This window comes from Osmia lignaria, chromosome 9, assembly GCF_051020975.1.
Source record: "Osmia lignaria lignaria isolate PbOS001 chromosome 9, iyOsmLign1, whole genome shotgun sequence".
In the NCBI taxonomy this organism is placed as follows: domain Eukaryota; kingdom Metazoa; phylum Arthropoda; class Insecta; order Hymenoptera; family Megachilidae; genus Osmia; species Osmia lignaria.
The window spans coordinates 5,796,948-5,818,468 of record NC_135040.1 but is presented as its reverse complement, the minus strand read 5'-3'; the positions used below and the strand labels follow the sequence as shown (position 1 = coordinate 5,818,468).

The 21,521-nt window shown below is 40.9% G+C and overlaps 2 protein-coding genes across 3 annotated transcripts; both read right to left on the bottom strand.

Annotated features, from left to right (window-relative positions):
* Positions 1 to 2,539: 2,539 nt before the first annotated feature.
* LOC117607551 (putative G-protein coupled receptor B0563.6) lies at positions 2,540 to 15,408 on the bottom strand. Its single transcript, XM_034331374.2, has 5 exons — positions 9,373 to 15,408; positions 4,850 to 4,999; positions 4,343 to 4,593; positions 3,973 to 4,260; positions 2,540 to 3,910 (listed from the first exon to the last, which is right to left on the bottom strand). The coding sequence occupies exons 1-5, from the start codon at positions 9,575 to 9,577 to the stop codon at positions 3,650 to 3,652; spliced, it is 1,155 nt and encodes a 384-aa protein (XP_034187265.2). The 5' UTR covers positions 9,578 to 15,408; the 3' UTR covers positions 2,540 to 3,649.
* A 177-nt stretch (positions 15,409 to 15,585) lies between these two features.
* Positions 15,586 to 21,487, bottom strand: LOC117607462 (protein GPR107). Of its 2 annotated transcripts, none has more exons than XM_034331184.2 (10): positions 21,286 to 21,487; positions 20,755 to 20,865; positions 20,110 to 20,273; positions 19,878 to 20,029; positions 18,010 to 18,239; positions 17,805 to 17,938; positions 17,447 to 17,714; positions 17,088 to 17,360; positions 16,804 to 16,976; positions 15,586 to 16,639 (listed from the first exon to the last, which is right to left on the bottom strand). In XM_034331184.2, exons 1-10 carry the CDS (start codon positions 21,373 to 21,375, stop codon positions 16,477 to 16,479), a joined length of 1,758 nt encoding a protein of 585 aa, XP_034187075.1. In that variant the 5' UTR covers positions 21,376 to 21,487; the 3' UTR covers positions 15,586 to 16,476. The 2 variants fall into 2 exon arrangements, with proteins under 2 accessions (XP_034187075.1, XP_034187084.1); XM_034331193.2 differs by having other exon boundaries at positions 15,586 to 16,627.
* Between the last annotated feature and the right edge of the window lie 34 nt (positions 21,488 to 21,521).

Here is a 21,521-nt window from a genome sequence, read left to right as displayed (position 1 = left end):
ACGGAGGCAATCGACGCGAGAAATATTCCTTGTCGCGATAAAAAATTGTCTCGCACGCGACTAAACTTTTCATCGTCGAATGTTTTTGCCGTTGCCGTTTCTTTCCCCTTAAAATTGACTGAACATTTTTAACTTTCTCATTCAGGTACGATTTATTTTGCCAATATTTCGAAAGCTGGCAATGTCGTGAAACGATTTCGAAACATTCGCATCGGCCGGACACGAGCTTTTCATTTTTTTACTCGCCACTCACGCGGTCATTAATATTTATAGTCACGCGTTATAACGCTTCCATGCGACTTTTTAACCTTTGATCGATCAACGATCGAAGCTTTTCACTGCTCTCACCCTTCGTGTTCACCCGACTAACGCGTCAACTGCCACAGTGAAAACGACCATACGTGGTACGGTAGAATTTATAGTTTGCTTTTTGTTTTCAATTTAAGAGCATCATCGTCGCTCTAAAAACACCCTGTGTGCAGTGTACAGAGCGACATCGAACGAATGATTTGTTCGTCTTGTATGGTGCCTGAAAAGCCAACTTCGCCTTTTCTACTCAATGGATTTTCGCTGTTCGAACTTGCTATTCTAATGAGAGTATATTTGTTCGTGTCGAAGTGCGACGCGCTATGAAAATTAATAGACGCACGATTGAAATAAAAATATTCATGTTTTTCTTAATATCTACAAATTCCCTTTCATTTGATTCGTTTACCTAGCGATAACATTTGACGGAATAAAAAGGAAAGTAAAGCATGCGTTGCAAAAAGGTGTCGAATTTTTTCAATCGTAAGAAAGGCGTTCTGATCGATAGACTCAAGAGGAACGGATAGAATCGGCTCCATGGTGACTCCATGAATTAAAGAACAGAGCTTACTCGACGCGGCGCGACGGTGCGTTTCAACGCGAAAATCACCAACGAGGTTTCAATAGAACCAAAACGTCCTTCTATTCCTTTTCGTTCTTACTTACCCTCGATGAAATCGTGTAAGTCGTAAGCGTTCTCGATGACTATGCCTGTTATTTACCATATATGTATATATAGCTTGCTCCAACGATAGTCGTTAATTGCATGCTGTCTCGTCGTTCGTTTTACCCTATCATCTATCATTCTAGATATTTTTCCATAAAACAGACTGATTCATGCGCGTTTTCATGTACTAAATTTATTTATTTATACGGATACGAACACTTCGAGCACATTTAAACACGTTACCAAATAACAACTATTGTTTGCATTAATCTGTTTAAATTCATTTTATCGAAATTTCATTTAAGTTTGTATTTAAAAGCGTCTCGGTTCGTTCTCCCGCAACACGATTAATTTTACCTGTCGTGGCAAGGAGCTAGGGATTCTGCAAATGCCAGGAATTAAAGTGAATTTTAGCGAAGCAGGCGCAAACCGTTGGATTCAACTGCCGCTTTTTACAGCAGAGAGTAGCTTCGAAAAGTACTTAGCGCCGAATAAACGCGCGTTAAAGTCAGCAACCTAACAGTGGATTCAATAGAATACTTCTTACTTCTCTGCGCGAGGAAAAGCTTGTCAACGATCGAAGTTAACGTTCGATAAGTTGCTCGCGGTGATGACGAGGACTCTAACAGACGCTAAACTACCTGACCGCAAAATATTCGTTAACCTTTAACGGCGAACCGCCGACGAACCACCGATGAACCGGATAACGCAATTCTTGACTGGCAATTGAGTTCGTTATCGAACAAATTACCAACAAAGAAACACACGCGCGTAGATTCTGAAAGAAAGCATCTCTGTCCGGGAATTCGTATTTGGGGTACGACGGTTTCGTTATCATCGATGAACGTCAAAATGACTTTGTTTGAGTCGTATTCAGGGACACGACTGGCAAGCAATTTGCGCGCATACGGAACATCGCTAATACTAAATATGTACTCACTTGTTCACGCTTCGATGTTTTGCAAACGTTTCGACGAATTCCAACTAGCGTTTCTTGCGTAAATAAATCATTAGAACGTTGCACAGCGGTTACATGATTTTTAAACGTTGGCTTCGTACGCGAATTGGTGGAAAAAGAATATATTTCAATTTGGAAAGACTGTTCGTTTCTGTATTGCCTGGAGAAAGGCTGGAGAACGACTGAATGTACGGTCACGCTTCGACGCGGCTTCGCTACTCGCTGATAATTCGAGTGTTTATATTTACAAAGGGTATATTTCATTTTCGAGCGCCGGTTTCGCCGGTTTTACCGATAGCCTAGCGGCCTCGGATAAACTTCATCTATCTATGCACGCACTGACCTTCGCAAACTCGGAAGCCTACTCCTGATAAGTAAAAATTAAACGATTTATCGGATATTCCCGATAACGTCCAAGCAAAAGTGTTGATCGTTAGTAAGAAACGTTTAGCAGAAAGAGAAAATTAGGCAATATCTGATATGCAGTTAGTAGCAGACTGCAGGGGTGGGAAACGTTCATTCAGTTCCGTTGAGCTTTCCTCGCGAGCTACGGCGAAGCCACCCTGTATCGACCCAGCAACGCCCACCCAAACAGCAACCCCCACCAGACTAACCATCTCTACCCTTCACCATAGCTACCTTACTCTCCAAAAATTTTCAGCGGATGCGATGCATCGCGTTGCTCCTTTTCTTCTTTCCTTCTTTCCTTCAACCACTTGAAGAAAATTCGTTGCACTATGTACCTACAGCCTACGTAATCAAATCGTGACTAGTAAAGCAAAGTGGAAAGGCAATATTCGCACTGATGAAAAATGAAACGATCACTCGAATCGGAGTAGGAATCGATCCCGTCTATGTTGAAAAATTAAAAGGTTCGTTCAATATTCCGAGAGAATTTCACAAATACCTTTTATTAAATCCGTTTTCTTGACGATGATTACTCTTATCGTCTAGTGATTCCTTGCACACCGTGCGTTCGATCGTTTTTACGAAACCAAAACGATTGCAAGTTTGCGCGTTGCCGTTACCAGTTTGTTTATAGGTACTTTATACGTTTTATGTGGGTAGTAAGGAGGCAGTGTTCTTGAGAAATTGTTTCCTTTTATGTACAGAGTATTTCGTAACGCGTTGGACCCGCTTGAACGATAAATGAAGATTACGAAGGTGGTGAACGAACTAAACATTCGAATGCACGATCTTTTGTTTATCCGCGAAGGGGGTACCGCGTGTTATGCAACAGCCTGTATATTTACAACGTCGAAGAGCAACACGCTGAAAATCACGTACAATGCTCGTTGAATAGAACGTTTCCGTGGAAGGTACGTTTGCCCGATATCGCGAGGACCATACGCCAAATATTGTCGGCCGCTCGTTCGATACATAAAACGCGCCAATATTTGCCAAGATATCGTAACCTTGCGTCTAGCCTTCTCTCCGATATCGCGTTACGATAAAACGTGTCCGCAGGAAGTACGCAAATTTATGGCGTAAACTAGCCTAACTGACCGTACGCCAAATAAGTCCATGATGCTCAAGATCCATGACAAGCCGAGCAAATTACTTTTACTGTAATTTTTGAAAGTATAAAAAACATAGATAAAATCAGTCTTGCCACTCTCTTAGACCGAAGAGGATTCCGCACCTGTTACGAAATTACTAGGAAATTGTACAAATTACTTTTCTTTTCGAATAGGGCGGGAAAAAATGCTTGCATAAAGCTAAACGCTGGCACGCGTCAAATGTCCAGGAGTCGCAACGGTGGTTGTCGGTGGTGTGGTGGTGGTTGTAGTAGTGATAGTTGCTCTGGGAAGTGGCGAACGTTTCATCGGAAGACCTCTTCCTCCCTCGCTACTTTTCCCCCATGGCCATTGCAACGTACGAATCAAGGTGTTTCGAAAATCTTCCGAGAACAAACAATAGATGTAGAAGGTGATTGAGTAATTGGTTACCTCGAGCAAATTCGCTATGGCACGGAACACCTGAAATGGAAAGTTCGATTGAACGAATCTAAGGAGAAACGAAGGTAAATCGAATAACTGACCTGATAAGCGTAATTATTCAAATTACTTTCCCTCAAGGTGACGTTGAGAATTACCATAGGACTGACGCAAACGAGGAACAGGATGCTGGTACTTCCTAAAAGCAGGACCAGCCTTCGTTCCTCCGCGAATGTTCTTGGATCTTCGTCGTTGCTCACGGTTCTGGCTAACGTCATTCGTCTACGACGCTCGCAGGATTTTCTATAGACCACCATGATACGGAGATTAAAGCCAGCCAGGAGAATCGTTGGCGCCACTTTGAAAACCATCTCCAACATCACTTTGTACACCTACAGATAAACGTTCGCAAAGAAATGACAAGTTTCCTTTTCTCAACATTCCTTTTGCGTAATCGTGTCGATAATATAATACTTGATAAAACATCGAGTCGAGGTACGATTGATTCTCCCTCTTCTGATAAACAACGTAACCACCGGGTTCGAGGAGACAGGTCGTAATTTGTCCTCGGAACGCACTCGGCAGATAAATAATAAACGTTGCCAAGGGGATGAGAGCGACGGTTAAATGCGGAGGACCGCAGAGTGGACGGGTGTGCTGACCAGGCCGGCAAACGCTAACGTAACGTTCCACCGTTAATGCTAGCAACATCATCACTCCGACTCCTACAAAATATCATCGACTCATTAAATTCATTAATTATCTGCTACCACGTATGCATCCTCTGACTTGACTCTATTTCTCCGTTTTAGACAGATCCTCCCACGATCGCTTCCCTCTTTCTCTCGCTCCTCTTTTCAACGCTACTCTCGCGTTCGTTTACAATAGAATAAAACGAAGAAAACGATGAAAACAGTCTAAAGGGAAACCGAACTGAATAGAGAGAAAGAGAATAAAAGGACGAAAATACGAGTGTCATACCTAAACAACCGTTTCCGAGAAACAACTCGAGATGAGCATGATAAAAGGCTTGAAGCCAATTATTCCATTGGCCTGTTTCCTGATGAATAAGAACCCTCAGCGCAAAAGGGATGCAGAAAGAAATCGCGAGAAGCGCTGCTGCTGAGTAACCTGTAACACAAGAGGATAATAATGTTAGTTCGTTTTTACCAAGCAAAAGAAAACGAATGATGTATCGCGCGACTCGCTTAACCTGCTATCATTTACCTTTCTACATTTTTTCTCGAACGCGATAACAGTCTCGAAAAAACTTTGCTAATTATCCATCGTTGGTTACACCTAAGAATGTAATACATTCATTATTCATCAAGCTCTTTTTTTTTATTGATCCTTTACCTCGAAAGGATCCATCGATCCTTTAGCCCCAGTGTAGTTTCTGAATTGTAGGGTACACAGGAAAACAATTGACAGAAAATTGATTGATTTGTCTTATAACTTCGTCTATGATTATATTACAGACTCGTGTACAATTATATAAGTAAGTATATACTTTTTAAATAAATCAGATATTCTCCACTCAAGATAAGTTTTCAACCGTGGATAAGAAAGCTACCTCCCTTGTCGATACCAAGGTATCTATCTTATTCGTGATAGGTAATCGATGATAAATACGGTTATGCGACGGTAGATAAAAAGACAACTGCTGATAGAAGAAACAGTCAAAGATAACTAGATAGAATTGCGGTAAAAGTTTGAATCCACTTCCGATCATCTGGTCAAATCAAATAATAAACCGGAGGGAAAAAGAAAGAAACGTATGATAGGTACAGTTGAAGAAAACGATAACAAAAACAATAGAGATACAGAGATCCGAATTGGATGATGGTAGAAAGAGGTGAAGGAGGCGTAGAAAGCGCTGGAAAGGAGGTAGTTTAAAAATTGGTGATGCGCGTGACGCTCGCGATACGTGTCCGCTTCTAGAACGAGTTAATTCGCGCGTGTTCTCTCGACGCGTACCCCGAGGGAAATAAAGGCTGAAGGTTCGCGTCGTCTTGCATACCATCGAGGAATCTTCGGCATTCGGCAAAGTCTTGCTTCGCCGAATAACGATGCCGACAGTCGAAAAGGCGGCAAACGAGAAGCATCTGTCTCTTCTCGTGGATCTCGAAGGCACCAATTTTCCTAGCTTTTCATCGAGAAAAATTAACCGTCGTGTGATTTCACATATTTGCATGGGAGTCTCGTTACGCACTCCTCTTTCCGCCTTCCACTTATCCATTTTATCTCCGGCTGAATGTCGCCTCTAGCGAAATGACTTTCGCCTTCAACATTTCACCTACATCGACACAAAGTTCTTCTTGTTCCAACTAGAAAGCTTTCGTTTAGAAAGCGGATTAACCCTTCGGTTATGGTAAAATTGAACGCCTAGTTATTCGTATATAGTTTTGAAACGACGTGTTTGAGCGATATCGAAAAAGATTAGGAAGCCCCATCGGAAGGGAAAAGAAGAAGAGGAAGAGAAGGAAAGAAAAGCGTTCGTTTGAAGGTGCCTTGTTATCTTAAGATACCGAGGACGAAGCTTAAGATCGGGGCCACTGAATCTACTTAGCCGCCAAGCGAAACGCAACGTCAACCCCTCGTTCACCCTCCTATCCCTCTCGACGCCACGCGTCGCCTTCTGGCTCCCGCTCCTTTTCCTTCTCGGTGTGATGCAAATTTTGCTTGATGCACTAAATGAACATCCGTTGTATCTGGTTAAAGGTGTCCATACCGTTTCGCTAATCTTTGTCATGTCTTTTTCCTCTTCCTCTCCGGTACGCAGGGAAAACGTCGATACATCGCGTCGCGGTTCCGACGGCACCTTCGATGCGCGATGACAACTTGCATCGCGGACACGGAAAATTATTCGTTTCGCGAACGTCGACGAAGCCGGTGACAAAGTGTCAGCGATAGATGGGCGCAAAACATGCGACCTACATTCTGAAATACTCGCAACGGTCAGTGATAGCTGAAAAATCGTAGGTTGAATTTATCGGAAATTCGGTACGGCAAACTGGAATTCCATGAAACTTCAACTATTTCGCGATGAAACTGTTTTCAGTCGTTTAAGAAAGTTATCCAGAAACGTCAGCCAGTTATCTAAACCGAGCTAAGCTCGAAGAAGCTGTCCGGCTAGCGTAATTCATCGCTAAGCTAGCTCAAACTGTCACGACGTCCGGCCCGAGTGGACGGACAATATTTTTGCAAGAAAAATAAATTCTCTAAGTTCCTGAATTTCCTTGATTTCTCGAATCGCTATAAACAATTCAGTTGTTGCGACGAACGAACAAAGGAAGGCTAATTACGTAACCTTCCGTAAGGATTAAGAAGGAGTTGACGGTAGTTTAGGGGCGGCAGTTAATGCGTCGGCAAGCAGAGAGCTGCGAACGTGCTCGTTAATATTCATAAAGTTTGAAGCGTAGCAGACGGAGATGTTAACGTTACAAGGAAAATATCTGCTCGCTTTCGAGAGCAGAAGGAACTCGCGGGAAGTGACCGACGAACGGATAGCAAGTAGGAAGCGGGAAAAGTTTGTCGACGGAACGAACGGCTTTCGAGTCCGCTCGATTTTCCGGAAGAACGTAATGGGATTCCGGGTGGAAAAGGTTCGCAAAGGTGGAGAAGAAGCGCGGTACTAGCTCCTTGAACGCTTCGTTTCAACGGGATTAGAAGGTTACCGCGATTCTAGTTAACGCAATCATCTCCCATTGCTCTCGAAACGTTTTTATCCGTGTAAATGGAACGTTCGCATTATTTCGTACAGCGGTAAACTCGTTATCCAGTTTGGTTCAAATAGACGACAAACCTTTAGCCTGAATCAAATATAAAATTCCACGTTTCCGAGTTGCCGATAGTTCGATTTGAATAAAAAGACCGTGTGTTCGATTTTCGTTCGACCCAATAGAGGCTCTCGTTACACCACCGCTGAATTCTATTGCGTTGACAATCGCGTTTTCTTTGTCGAATACCCTCGTGCCTTGATCTACCTTTCCGAGATACAGCTGTTCCCAGTGAAACCAGTGTAAAGTGGAAAAAGAGTTCATTTGGCTGGCTATCCTTTTTTACTGATCGATTCGCCAAAATGCGATTAACCGGAATTTCTACAAAAGCCAGAAAATTCGGTAGAAAATTTGAAAGATTTGAGAAGTAAAGGAAAGACAGAGTGAAAGTTGGAACGATTGGCTTAAACGTAATGTAAATTCGCGAAGCGACCGCGGCCGTTTGCGGAGGAAATTCAGCAGAACTAGATAAAGATTTGTCGAAGCTACGACGGCACGTATCTTTCTACACGCAAATATGCCGTAGCTACGTATACGGTTCTGTTTTACATATTTATACGTGACGTTGAACCGTAGCTTTCGCCGTTTCCGAGCACGTCTCAAATTGCATTTCCTTACGCACAAATTCTTCCGCCCCAATACCCCAGGATTCGCAATATTTCCACGTTCAAAGGCACGTCCTTTTAGTTCGACCTCATCCTGGTCCTCAGCCTCAGCCTCACCCTACCTGCCCGCTCTACATCGTGCATATCGATAGACTTCCGAGGCTCCAACGAGCCTCTACCATCTATCCGATCGCCTTTTCCTTCTCATCTGCTCTTCGATCTCCCTACGAACATTAGTAGGTGTTCAAAAAAAAAAGAAAAAAAAAAGAAATCGAATTCGCGGAGAAAGAAAGGGTTGGCGGGCGGTGGGAATGATAAAGCAATCCTTTTTTCGAAACGGAAGTGAAATGGATGAGCGAAACGCAGAATCTTATTCTCTCGTTTTCCTTTGGGAAAACACGCCAGATTTCAGCGCCTCGAGAAAAACGAAATGAAACGGAAATTTCGTGAGATTTTTCGCATCCGGAAGTAACGTACAGACAGGATCGCTTCCTGCGGATATCGATGTCCTATCCAATTGGTCGACGTCTCCCGCTGATTTACTTGATATCCGTTCCTTCTCTCGGCATCGTACTGCCAGTAAACCGCGACGAACATCTTTTCAGGAGAAACGTTGAATAATTCTGCACCGTGCCGTAAATAATTTCACGTGGGAGAAAAAGAAAATTCGTTTAAATTATTTCGCGATGCAACAAGCGCACGAATAAGTAAACGCCTATCGAGAAACTGGAGAAAATCGAGGACCAACCAGACAGACGAATCGAAAGACACTCTTGGTCGTATAACGAACTAGACATTGTTCGAAACAAAGCGACAGAAACGGGGAAAATACCGCAATCGAATTGTCGAGTAATTTCCTCCTAATGTATCGTCCTCGTCTAACCGGAAACGAGCGTGGACTCGTAGGGTACCAGCACTGAATGCTCCACCCCGAGCCCATCACAAGTCTGACCGAGTATGTGTATATCTTCTGATCGTTCCTCTCTTGAATCGACAAAAATAATATTTTAAAGAAAACAAAAGAACAACTGAAAGAAAACTTCGAGGAACAGTTGTTAGAAGACGTCGACGATAGACGTGGTCGAAACTTTGAGGTCGGCGAACAAAGAAAAGGGCTTACCTCTCATGTAGATGTAAGCGGTTCCTCGCATGTTGCGTCGGGTAAGGACAACCAAGTTGAAAATATTCCCGACAATTCCCAAGCAACAGATAGCAGGCAGGATAATGCCGTAGCTGATTCGTTTGAGAGACGGTGTTCGAGGATCCTCCAGATCTTCCGGTCGAAAGCACAATTCTGTCTTTGTTGCGTTCACTGCGTCGAACATCTTGTCTTTTGCCTCACCCTCTCCCCTCTCCCTCTATTATTTTCTTTCTTTCACGCATCTACATCTTTTCCAGTTACGATTGAAATTGTTCGTTACGTGTTGCATCATGTAAAGTCAACGATCAATTACCGGTCGTTTCGAACGGTCCACTCGCTCCTTCACTCTCATCGAATACTTGCAGCGATGTTTAATCTGTTTTCGATGGAACGATCGAGCTTGATTACAAGAAAAGCCGAGAAAAACGATGCAACAAGTGCAACGCTCGTTTCGCGTTCATTCCAGCTGTTTGAACTTCCGAAAAATCCTGACCAGGTGACGACCGCTTGTCCTCGGGGATGTTTCTAGGTTCGGGAAGTGTTTCTCGCTTCTATTTCACCGAGGAATCTGAACGTGCTCTTCTGGATAATTTGTACGCTGCCATTTTGTAAGCTGACCAGTCGATCCTCGAGCGTTTACCTACGGACAAAACAGCTTTCTTATCCTCGTTGTGTTTTCGTTCGTAAGACTTACTTGCTGCTTCCTCCTGCCTCATTTCCCTCAATTTATCTTACAGTTTATCGAGATTCGATATTGAATCGAAAACGGATGAGTGTCGACCGAACGAGACTTTCCGTGCTGCAGCAAAAACATGATCGCGTGAACAGAAAGCTAAGAGGGATATGTAGGGGAAAAAGAATAAAAAGAAGAAGAAAAAGGCGGCGAATGTCGGTTGGAACAGTGAATATAATTCACGTTTCGCCGTAATAACAAAGTTTTCCGTAAGAAAAACCGCGACGAATACGTATCCAGGTTCGAGGATGTAGATCACGACGCAACTTGAGGGCAGAATGAGAAAGCAGTTTAGAAGCGGCTGCGGTTGCGGACAAGGTTGAGGCGGTGCCAATACCGACTTACCATTTTTCCATCCGCTTTTCCTTCGAGGAGAACTCTCTGCTTTCAACTTATTTTTACTCTTTATTAATGTAACATGTAGAGGTGTGCAAGTACTCGTAATTTACAAGCCGAGCTGAACTCGCTTCGATTGTTCGAACCGAGTCGAGCGCTTGTTTTTGCCGAATTACTCAAAATCGGCAAACTGTTTGAAACAAAAGCGAGTTACTCGAAACAATTGAACTACTTGAATATTCGAGACGTCGTAAAACTTCGATTTACTTGAAGATGAATTTTCAGCTCGAATATTCGAGTAGTTCGATTTTTTCGAGCAGCTCGCTTTTGTTTCAAGCAGTTCGTCGATTTCGAGTAGCTCGGCAAATTCAAACTCTCGACACGGCTCATTTATAGACTCAAAATTCGAGTACTCGAGTAAATCGAGTACTCGCACACCTCTAGTAACATGTTTAAGATTGCAGTTGGATTAACCTTGCTTTCGTCGCTGAAAATTTATCCTGCTTCCCTTGGGAGGTTCATTTTTTGTTTCTTTAATAATCTGACAAATTCCAAATGCCAGTCTTTTTTACATTCTTCCGATATACGGCTTGATCGCTCGATTTAGCGTTGCCTGCATAATTTTATACGAGAAAGAAAGGTGAAACGAAGGGAGGAAAGGCGGTAAGCTGGCGATAATAGCGATATTATGCGCGACGAAAGAATAAAACTGGTAGCGAAATCAGTGCGAAAGGGGAATAATTTTCCGTATGAATCGGAGACGATGAGTCGTGACATCGTATCCTCGCGATACTCGGACATTTATCTACTTTGGAAAGATGGTGAGCGGTCGGTAGGGCTCTGGAGGATCGTAAATGGAACGGTAAAGAGCTCTTCCTTGTCTGGACGAGGGGTGTTTGGCTTTGGACTCGTTCGGGACATCTTAGTCGAACAAAGAGTCTCCCTCGTCGGAATTTCGAAATCAAAAGAGGATAAAAGAAAGAAGAAAGAGAAAAAGCAGCAGGGCTGTTTCGATGATTTTCGATGAAGAATTAGGTAGCCGCGAGCTCGAACGCATCGAGACGAGGCTCGAAGCCAGAAAACTTGTCAAGCAAAGTTTCCGCTTTCTGTAGCCACGTGTGCGATTTCTACGAGTTTTCTCGCGAATTTCAAATACCGTTTCCGCGTTTAGTCGACAGCTGCGATTTAATATCGACGCGAGAATGGAAAAAAAATGGAAATTTTCGGAAGAAGTTGTCGAGAAGCGGGGGCGTGATTGTTTCTTGGACGTTTCGTGAACGATGAAAAATTTCTTCGAGGTACGATGTTGCGGTTCACCGCGCTCGATACACCGACACCATCCAAGGATCCTCTCATTTTTATCGCTCTGTAAATTGCATAGCTCTTTGCCACGTTCGAACGAGTCATCGAGCTGCTTCGAAGAAGTTTCGCGAGATTCGAAATCGAAAGAAATGACTGCTACCTTCCCGAGAACATATCCGAGAAGAAATAAAGCGAACGCTTTATATTTTATATCGTCCCCGTTGAAACGGAAGCAACGAATTTTTGTCTTTTCTATATATGAGCTTTCTACGCGTTGCTACGTTTACTTTCGACTTTTGGTTCGAATAAGAAGCACCGTTTTCGACGTTTATAGCTGCGCTTTAAGCGAATAACTTTAAACGAATCTATCGTTTCGGAAAGCGTACACTTTGGTATGTAGGACACGCGACACACTGGACATTCAACGAATCACTGGTCACACAGGAATATGTACTTGAAAAGTTAATGCCGCGTGAAATGTTGAAATGTTCGCGAAACGCTTGTGTATCCAACGAAATCAGGATCAGGTTTATTCGAAAATAAATGCACTGGTTGTTTACGCTGGTTGCTCTCGCGAAACTACCATAAGTTCGCATAAGGGTTAATCCGAAGAACCAGGGATAAAATGGAAGGAGAAGAAGGGTGGGTCGTAAATTCGAAAGAAAATTGGAAAGATTTGTCAGGGATTAGCGCGGTGCGCGCGAATCGAAACGAGTCGAAAGGCATCGTTTACTCGAAAGCTATGTAATACATTATTTATTATATAGGTTTATTTTGAAATCCGTTTCCCGTACAGTATTTAATGGTTGTTCCGAATGTACTGAACACCTGGTGAAAGTGTTTGAACGGGCAAAGAAAAGAAAAAGGAGATCCGTTAGCGAACAGAGCAGCCATGGGAATTACTTTTAAGATCATAGTTAATGAAACACGGCTACCGAGGGAAAAGTTCCGCATCTAGCGACACTTTCCAGAGCCGCTTTTCAAATCCTTCACGACGCTTAACGCGACTCGATCTCAAAGCTCGATTCATTATTCGAGATTCTCTTGGTTGTAGAAAAGAAAAAAAGAAAAAATCGAATCGATTCAGACTTCAGGCCTGTAAATATTCACGATTCTATGGACGCGATTCCGAATTAATTCGAATCCATTTACAGATTACAACTATCTTTTGCACTTCCTTTAATAATCGTTTCAGGATTCTCCGTGGAAGAATATTCTTCTGGATAACCGGCAAAAGAATTCGGTACGCGGAAAAGAAGCGTCCGTATTTTCGAGCTTATCCGAGATCCGAATCTGATCTTACGAAACGACCGTTTGGAATTAGCACGTAGACGGGAATTTTCTTCCAGCTGGAACTGTCTGGAAGAAAATTAACAGAGTTTCCCCTAGACGGTTTCCATTTTCCCGGCTCGAAGCGACGTTCGAGCCGAAATCTGCCACGATCGTGGGAATCGTTTTAAACGTTTTAACGCTTTAACGCTTCGAGATCCAATCACGTGGAAAAGATACGATTCCGGGCCGACTTTCGAACCACCTATCTACCCGACTATGGACTCCGATCCACCCAACCCTTGCGAAACGAACCTTCCTCTTTTCCTCTTCTAGGCAATAATTTAACAAATTTGATCGCACATCGACTTCCGTAGAATCTGCGCTCTTTATTCTGCTATGCGGTTGTTGATCCAGATATCGCGTGTTCATCGATAGCAAACGGATGATCTGACGCGACGCGATTCGATTCGATTATTCGCGGCACGTCGCGCTGGCAACATTTTTAATTTAAGTTCGACGGAAATCCGGACTGTTTTTTCTCGAATGCGCTGGATTCGTGGCTGGATTTCAAATGGATTCGAAAAACTCCGATGATAACGCGACCGCGTCTTCTCATCGAATAGAACAGAACGACATCGATGATATATTAAGTAACGCGATTCGATCTCACAAACTTTTTCTCGAATCGAACAAACAGAAGACGTAGACAACGCGACGCCGCGGCGTGTTCTTTCAATTACATCAAAACCTGTCAATGCTTCGAGATGGTGAAACTTGTTTGGAAAGTTTTCACGTCGTTAAGCTCATCACCCACAACACTATAGCGTCAGCAAAGTCCTTTCGTTCCTCGCTGTTTACGGTTATTTATGATAGTCTTCAACTTTCTTATTTTCCCAACCTTCTACTATATCAAATTTAATTAATCATGAAGAGGTCGTAAATTTCTTTAAATGATTAATAATCTGGTAATCAGATTAAAACAAAGAATTTGGAAATATCCAAAATCGTTGTTTCATTTGGCTGTAAATCGTGAATCGTGAAACAGCATCGACGCAGATATTTCATTCGATGCTGCACATATGGTTACGTATAAGAGAATTACCGATGTTTAAAATCGAGCATCGAATCGTGGCAAGTAAATCCGATAAACGAGTAGAATTCAGCTGAACGCATCCAGCTTCACAGGCATCGTTCGATGCGTTATACGAAACTTTAATCTCGCGGTTATATCCCATATTCGTAACTCAGTGAATACTCTTTTTATCGGAGGTAGCTCAGGTGTCCAGGCTGCTCTTGATATCCACTTTTTGTTCAAAAAATCGCATAAAGTAACGAAGAAACCTTTTAACTTTACTATTAAATTGTGTTTACTAGACGACACCGAACAGCATCGCTTAGTTGTACACTTTTAAATCTTATCTCCCGCCGAGTAAATTCTTTTCGACCTGTTGAAAAATTCCAAATCAACGCTGCTTTACACAACTCGGATCAACTGCATTTCGATAAATCGCGTTCCACCTTTGCGGCTACGTACCTTTGTAAACACATATGCATGCACGTTTTGACTTGTATGCCGCGAAAAAAAAAAAATAAATATTACCACGAATCGAATAGAAAAAGGACCGCGTTCATGAAAATTGTTGACGTCGCGTCAATTTTTGTTAGTCGAACGGACGAACGAACAAACAAGCAACAAGAACACAAACGTAAGGTGGATTGAAGCGCGTCGCGACGCAGACTGAAGTTTCGCGATGAGTTCCGTAGACACGACCACTGGTCGCCGGAACGTCGCGCGTCGGGTCGTCGAGGCGCCGAGACGCATGCTCCAGGATACGTCGTACGACAGACTGAAAATATTTTGTGTATTTATCAGGAATAAACGGTACACTTCGTTAGCTTCGGTTACGACGAGAAAAAAAAAAAATTTGCAAGCTTTGTCAACTCGTTTGTAAAGTTTGAATAAAAGCGCGCATTCTTGTAAGAAGGGAAAGAATTGAATGAAATTTAACATTGCATTGGACAAAAATTATCATATCTTTTTTATTAAGATGATAATAAAAATGATCATCTTAATTTTTAGCAAAATTATTATTTTTATTCTGACTGCTATAATTTAATCAGAATTGAATAGCGAAACGAAGGGGATTATAGAAAGACCGATGGAAAGATAATAGCGATCGGAATAGTCGCACGAACATAGGGGGTTCGGTTAACGACGATCAAGAATGCGAACGTCTTCGTTTAAATGCACTTTGCGATTCCTACAAAATATAGATCGTCCGAGCTAAGATGCATCTTCTCGATTCCTAACCGCGGGACGCTTGTAGAGCAATGTCGAGCAATTTATTAACCACAGGCTGATTCACCCGCTTACGATCCAATGATGTTCTGTTAATAATATCCCTCGAATTTAACACCATCGATCTTTTCTGTAAACGCGCAACTTACGACTTTGCAAGAGTTTTCTCCCGGATGAAATTAATTCGAATAATATTTAAGGCATTTAGGGAAATGAGAAGTTTCATAAAAATATCCATTTTATTTGTTCAACTTCATTCTTGCGTGTCCCTTTTATTACATATAATAAAATACTAATAGTAACAGACGTAACAATAATTACGATAACGCGTATACAGTAGCGGTAATAGTAATAATAACGACAATGTTTCGTAATGGGACACATTAAACGTTTAAAAACATATTACACCTTTGTTTTTTCTTGACACAATAATTGTTTCTATACAAAAAAGTTATCAAGTGCTTTACAAAAATGGATTATGATACACCAGGGTGTATCAATTATCACAAGATTACTAAAGCGCCGGGGCGCGGGTTCTTCGTTCGAAGAAAATTAAAGGTTGTCATGGGAAAAAACAAATGGAAATGTCTGAACGTTTCGCTAAATGCCTACGAAAAATCAGCTAGAGCAAGATGCATATAAAAACACGAATTTACTCTCCCACCGAGTTTTTCATCCAAATTTAATTCTAAACGTATTATAACGTATCGCGTATTTAAAACTATGACAACTTTCTACCGGTAATTATAGATTGCGCTAAATTTTACGATTCGCGTTTAATTTTCTTACAGACGAAAACTCGGATATAAGCGGAAGAAAGTTTGGTACGAAGTGCTGAACGGAACGTCTTCGATTAGATCGAGCACGACAATAAAATTAAATTAAAAGTATCCACCGTCGTCTCAAGATTTAAGCGAATACAATGTATGTTATCGCGTAAAATAATGATCTGGCGTCCATCCCTAAAAGAAATTCAGACAGCAAGATTGATGCTACCTTTAACTACGTATTCCCATTTTCGTTAGATGTTAAACTGACTGCTATCGGTATTTCGAAATATCACAAGACCACGAAACGAGTCTGTCACTTTCTGCTTTTCACTAAAATCATATACATACGTTACAAAGAATTCCTACTTTGTTCAGTCGTACTCGTGAGATGGTTCTGTTTTATTGAACAAACAGTCTCTCTCTTCCTGAGTGGATGGAACATCCGAAGTGGCGGGCCTCGTGACTTTTGGAACTTTGCTAACTTTGCTAAGACCCTCGGTGATGCCACTCCTTCCGGAAATACTGGAAAAGAGACTGAGATCGTCACATTAGAACACTTAACGAGTATTGGAACACGTACACATACTGTAAACGATAAAACAAAGGCTTGTCGTTCGCACAGTAACGATATAATTTATGTGCAAATAGAATATACATGTACATACATTACAGTGGAGTAGATTCGAATGAATACTCACACTACGTCCATCTCATCGTCCTCGTCGGCTTGGGTTGTTTCGTCGTTAGTTAACGTGAAATACGGATTCGCGGAGGCTGGTCGGAACTTGTACCCGGTAAGAACAAAAAACACGTACGTGGCCATTTCACGAAACATCTCGTCCAACCACTCGTATTGGAAAGGTACCGTGATCTATAAAGCGAAAATCATGAAAGATAAATATTTTCGAAAGAATAATTTAAAGGTGTTTTGGGGAGGGACAGAAGAAGAAAAGATACGATCTTTTCGCAACGAAAATCGTACCTTCAGTAAGTACACTATGATTCTTGTGAAATAAATGTAACAAACTATCATGATATAGAAATGCCTAAAGAGCTTGAGCTTGCGTAAGTTAACAGCTGCTTTGCCGTCTGTGTGCGCAGCTTCCTGTAGGTGCCTGATACTCCAAACTACTGGAAATAAAATGGCACCACAGCAAAGTAAGTCCACGAGAATGAACACGTCTCGCCAGGTCTTGTGTTCAATGTCTCCTTCTTCGCTTTCCTCGATTATTATTTCGGCCACATTTGCCAATACCTACGGATCAAAGTTTCTCATTAAGTACTCGCCTGTTCCATATCTTTCATCACATATTGAAAACTATACATATTTTCGATGCTAACTTGTAACGGTATCACGATCATAAACAACTTTTTATCCTTGTCGGCTAAAATGTGTTTAATAAACGTCCATCCAGTACCAACGAGCACGATTGTAATAAAAAGTACAGCTCCTTTTAATAAATGAGTGATATAATATAGAATCGCCCAAGCTGCTACGTGTTCTCCTTTCGTTTGTATGAAATGATAATTGATTCCGTGGAAAAGCAGTGACAGAGATTTTAAGTACACCAAAATTGCCATTAGATAGTGAATCTTGAAAACAGGGTGCCTAAATGAAGAAAAATTTTTAATTAAAAAAATAAGAAAGAGGAAAGGCATCTTCATCGTTACCATAGAAATATATTGTTGAGGTTCTTACTTGCTCTTTCTGAGAATAAACACCCAGAAACAACCCGACAAAAAGAATAAAAGTGCCATCATAAAATAGAGAGCCGGTAAAGGCATTTCACCCGCGCTGAGGAAATTCCCGCTATTTATTTCTGATATTTGTATCTGCAAATGAGATATCATTAATGCAATAGAAGCGTGAAATTATTCAAATTATTAGGAAACAAATGTCTTACTGTAAAATCTAACGCAACCGGAGAATCATATTTATAATTTGGACAATTGTGAAAGTAAAGATTGTAAAGTCCTTCTTCTTCCTTGCTGGCGACGTATACGGCAAAACTTGTATTATAATATTTCTCTCCTTTTATAGTCTGTACGGTCATTGGAAGCTTTAAACGAGAACAAACGTTGCTCTCCGACGATTTCGTCTCGAATTCATCCTCAACAGCGGATCTTTCGATACCTGAAAAGATTACCATTATTCAGCGAAATAACATTTTAACCGATCCACCGAGAAACACTCTTTCTTTCGTTTCCGCTAAGCCATTTGAATCCGCTGAAAATGGATTAAGCGAATTGAACTCTGTTACATGCTTAATGTAATCCAATCGAAGAGTGAATTTCATTGGCGCGAAATATACTACTCTAGAAGACAGTTACCTAACCGGACTCTCAAAAATATTTGAGTTTCGAGTTATTTATAAGATTGGGGACGAGTCACGTTAATTATAGCGACTCTCATCTCGGTGGTGTTCGATCACCGATGTCGTTTCACGTTCACATTCCATGAGATATCGATCACAATCGAATTTAGTGCGGTGCAATCATACCTCGGTATGATCGGACTGAACAATTTAATCGTTTTACATACGAAAGTATAGGAATATCGTGTCGGAAAATATTAATGCGCAATATCTGTCGCTTGTTACAAAATATACATGGTAAAACAGAAAAAAAACTAAAAACGTATGAAGTGGTAACGCATCGTTCGGTAATAACGCACCGTCATTGAACAATCAATTACAAGTATTAAATAACATGTGATAATACACGTATACAGTAAATGTCGCATCTATAAATTAGAGCGAAAATGTCTGTCTCACGATTCACAGCATCAATTTATTGCCAAATGGCAAACGGTTCAAGGTAAACCTACTCTAATCATTGGACATGATTGAACGTACTTACATACTTTCGCACTTCCAAGCATTTATAAACGGAAAGAAACGAATACTATACGTATAAGTACGCACATATGATAAATACCCATACATAGCACGTTGTATGGAAAACTTTCTTTACTGGAGGAACATTAATAACTGTATACCCAAAGGATGTAATCGATGTAGTTCGTGCCAACTTCTCGTTTTTCCACCTGTTAGTGTATGTTACTAACCAAGCATCTAATATTAGTAACAGTCCATATTAAAAATAACCCGCGAATGCAATCGTGTATATTTTTAACACTCTTTCTCATGCAGTATTGACAAGTACTCCGGAATTAACGCCGTTCGCGTCATGATTCAAATTGTCATGATTCTTGCGTTAACGCTTTATGCGTTTCTTTTGAAATCCTTAATATAACGAGCGACATTGATGACCAACTAAATACCTGTCCTTGACGCAAAATTAATAACTGTAACAAATTATACGTCTGATCATCGACTTCGAACTACGCTGAAACTCTGAAAAGAAAACTTCAGTTTTCTTACTTATGGGATTGATTGATTGGACTGTAATCTATAGAATAACCGAAGTCGAGCAGTTCAACACTTTGTGAGAAACTGTGGTACATACACATTCAATTATAAAATGTACGGAAGTTTCGACGTGTTGTGAAGTGATTCATTCATTTCGGGGGATGTTTCGCGGTACAGCTTGAAACCTTTGGACATTTGCCAAAATCACGACTACGGTACGACCAACTTATTTTAAAATCCTTGTCCCTCTGTAAGCGACGTTCCTCGATCATTGGTGGTGGTGATACATTTTCTCTTTCATAATAAGTAGTTCAATAATTGTTCGTTGCGATAGTGACTTTACGACAAAGTTTATTATCGCGAGGAGGAAAGTTCAAGGGAATTGGAAAAATCTGACTCACCGTAGGAGGTGTAACGTTTTCTTCGTGGAAAGAGAACGGTATCGCTAAATCGACCCGGAAAAGAGTTTCTCTTTTCTCGAAACGCCAACACACTGCTAGAATCTTTGTAGATATGCACAGTGTGTACGTTTCGACTGCAGTTCACTTTCAACCTGAAACAGATTCGTTTATTGAGTTTCAGAAGATGAAGTTTAAACTCGAATCGCAGGAGATTCGATTAAATGATACTTACAAATTGTTCTTTAAATCCATCGTGAAGTATATGATCGCACTGTCATCCCTCTGTTCGAAATCGGATTTCACGTTTGAAATGTCTTGGAGTACGCATCTTTCTTGATGACTATCCAAATACGGATTCATCGCATCGCTTAGGGTACGATCCAAACTGAATCCAAACTACATCGTAAAAAATAAAAAAGCACAAATTATACACACGAGAAAGATTAATCTTTCGTATTTTATGAATTTTCGTGTCATCATTATCGAATATTAACAATTTATTTCGTATTTAACTGATGATTAAACGAATACTAAAAATCCGACTATAATCAATATCGGATATTGTTTATAAATAACTCGAGAACATTATAACATTTATAACCTGACTTGAAAAGAACATTAGGTAGGTAATTATAAGTGTATTATCATCAGCATTAAATAATTGATAAAATCTGATGCGTGCGGTCATACATTTACATAAGCGTGATTAACTACATTGATAGTTCCCGTTCGAAAAGGAAAAATACGTATCAGGAAATGGTTCCGAGTATTTTCCTAGCGGTACATTTTAGGCGACGTGAATGACGGAAAATAGAAACAGGTGTCAGTGAATGGACGACGCTTAGCATTACGCGACATCCACGTTACGATTACTCACCACTGCATTCTCGTGAAAAGGCTCGGCCTTGAAATTTGTCAGATTTACGTCGAGAATACCTCCCTTGTAGAAACCAAAGGTACTCAGAGAAATGTATCGCCTGACATCTTTCTGTAACATAAATCGTATATCTAGTATAATCGTCCGAGAATCCCGTAACCTATGACTAAGCGTAGAGGATAAAGGAATTTGTGGAAAAATGATAGCCTCTACGATTGGTAGACGATTATAACCTATATTCTAACAGTTCTATTTTTTATTCAATTCTTCATGGAAATCTTTCTGTATTTCTTTTATGATATTTATAAGTATTTAGTTAAATGTTGTAGCCTTTAAAGTAAACATTGATACAATATCATCTTAGTTTATAACATTTTTTTATAATTTTTTGTCAAATTGAACGTTATTTCATACTTATTACGAATAAGCTAGATAACATGATCGGTTAAACGCAATTGACGTAATAAATAAATTCCGATAAAGTGATTAGTAAATATACATTCGTTACTACTCAAGATCAATGCAACTAACCCGTATTTCGAGTTTATGTATTCTACCGGAGGCCAGCACGAGTACTGACATAATCCAGAGACATTGTATTAATAGTTGTTTTGATCGCATTTTTATTGCTTTTCACTGGAGAAATGTCACATTACGAAAACACAAATTAACACATCTAAAATCTACACTGTTCACTCGTCGATACACGAGCAGAAACTGAAGCTTGAATCGCAGGAATGTGGACTGTGATCAGCGGAATGGATAGA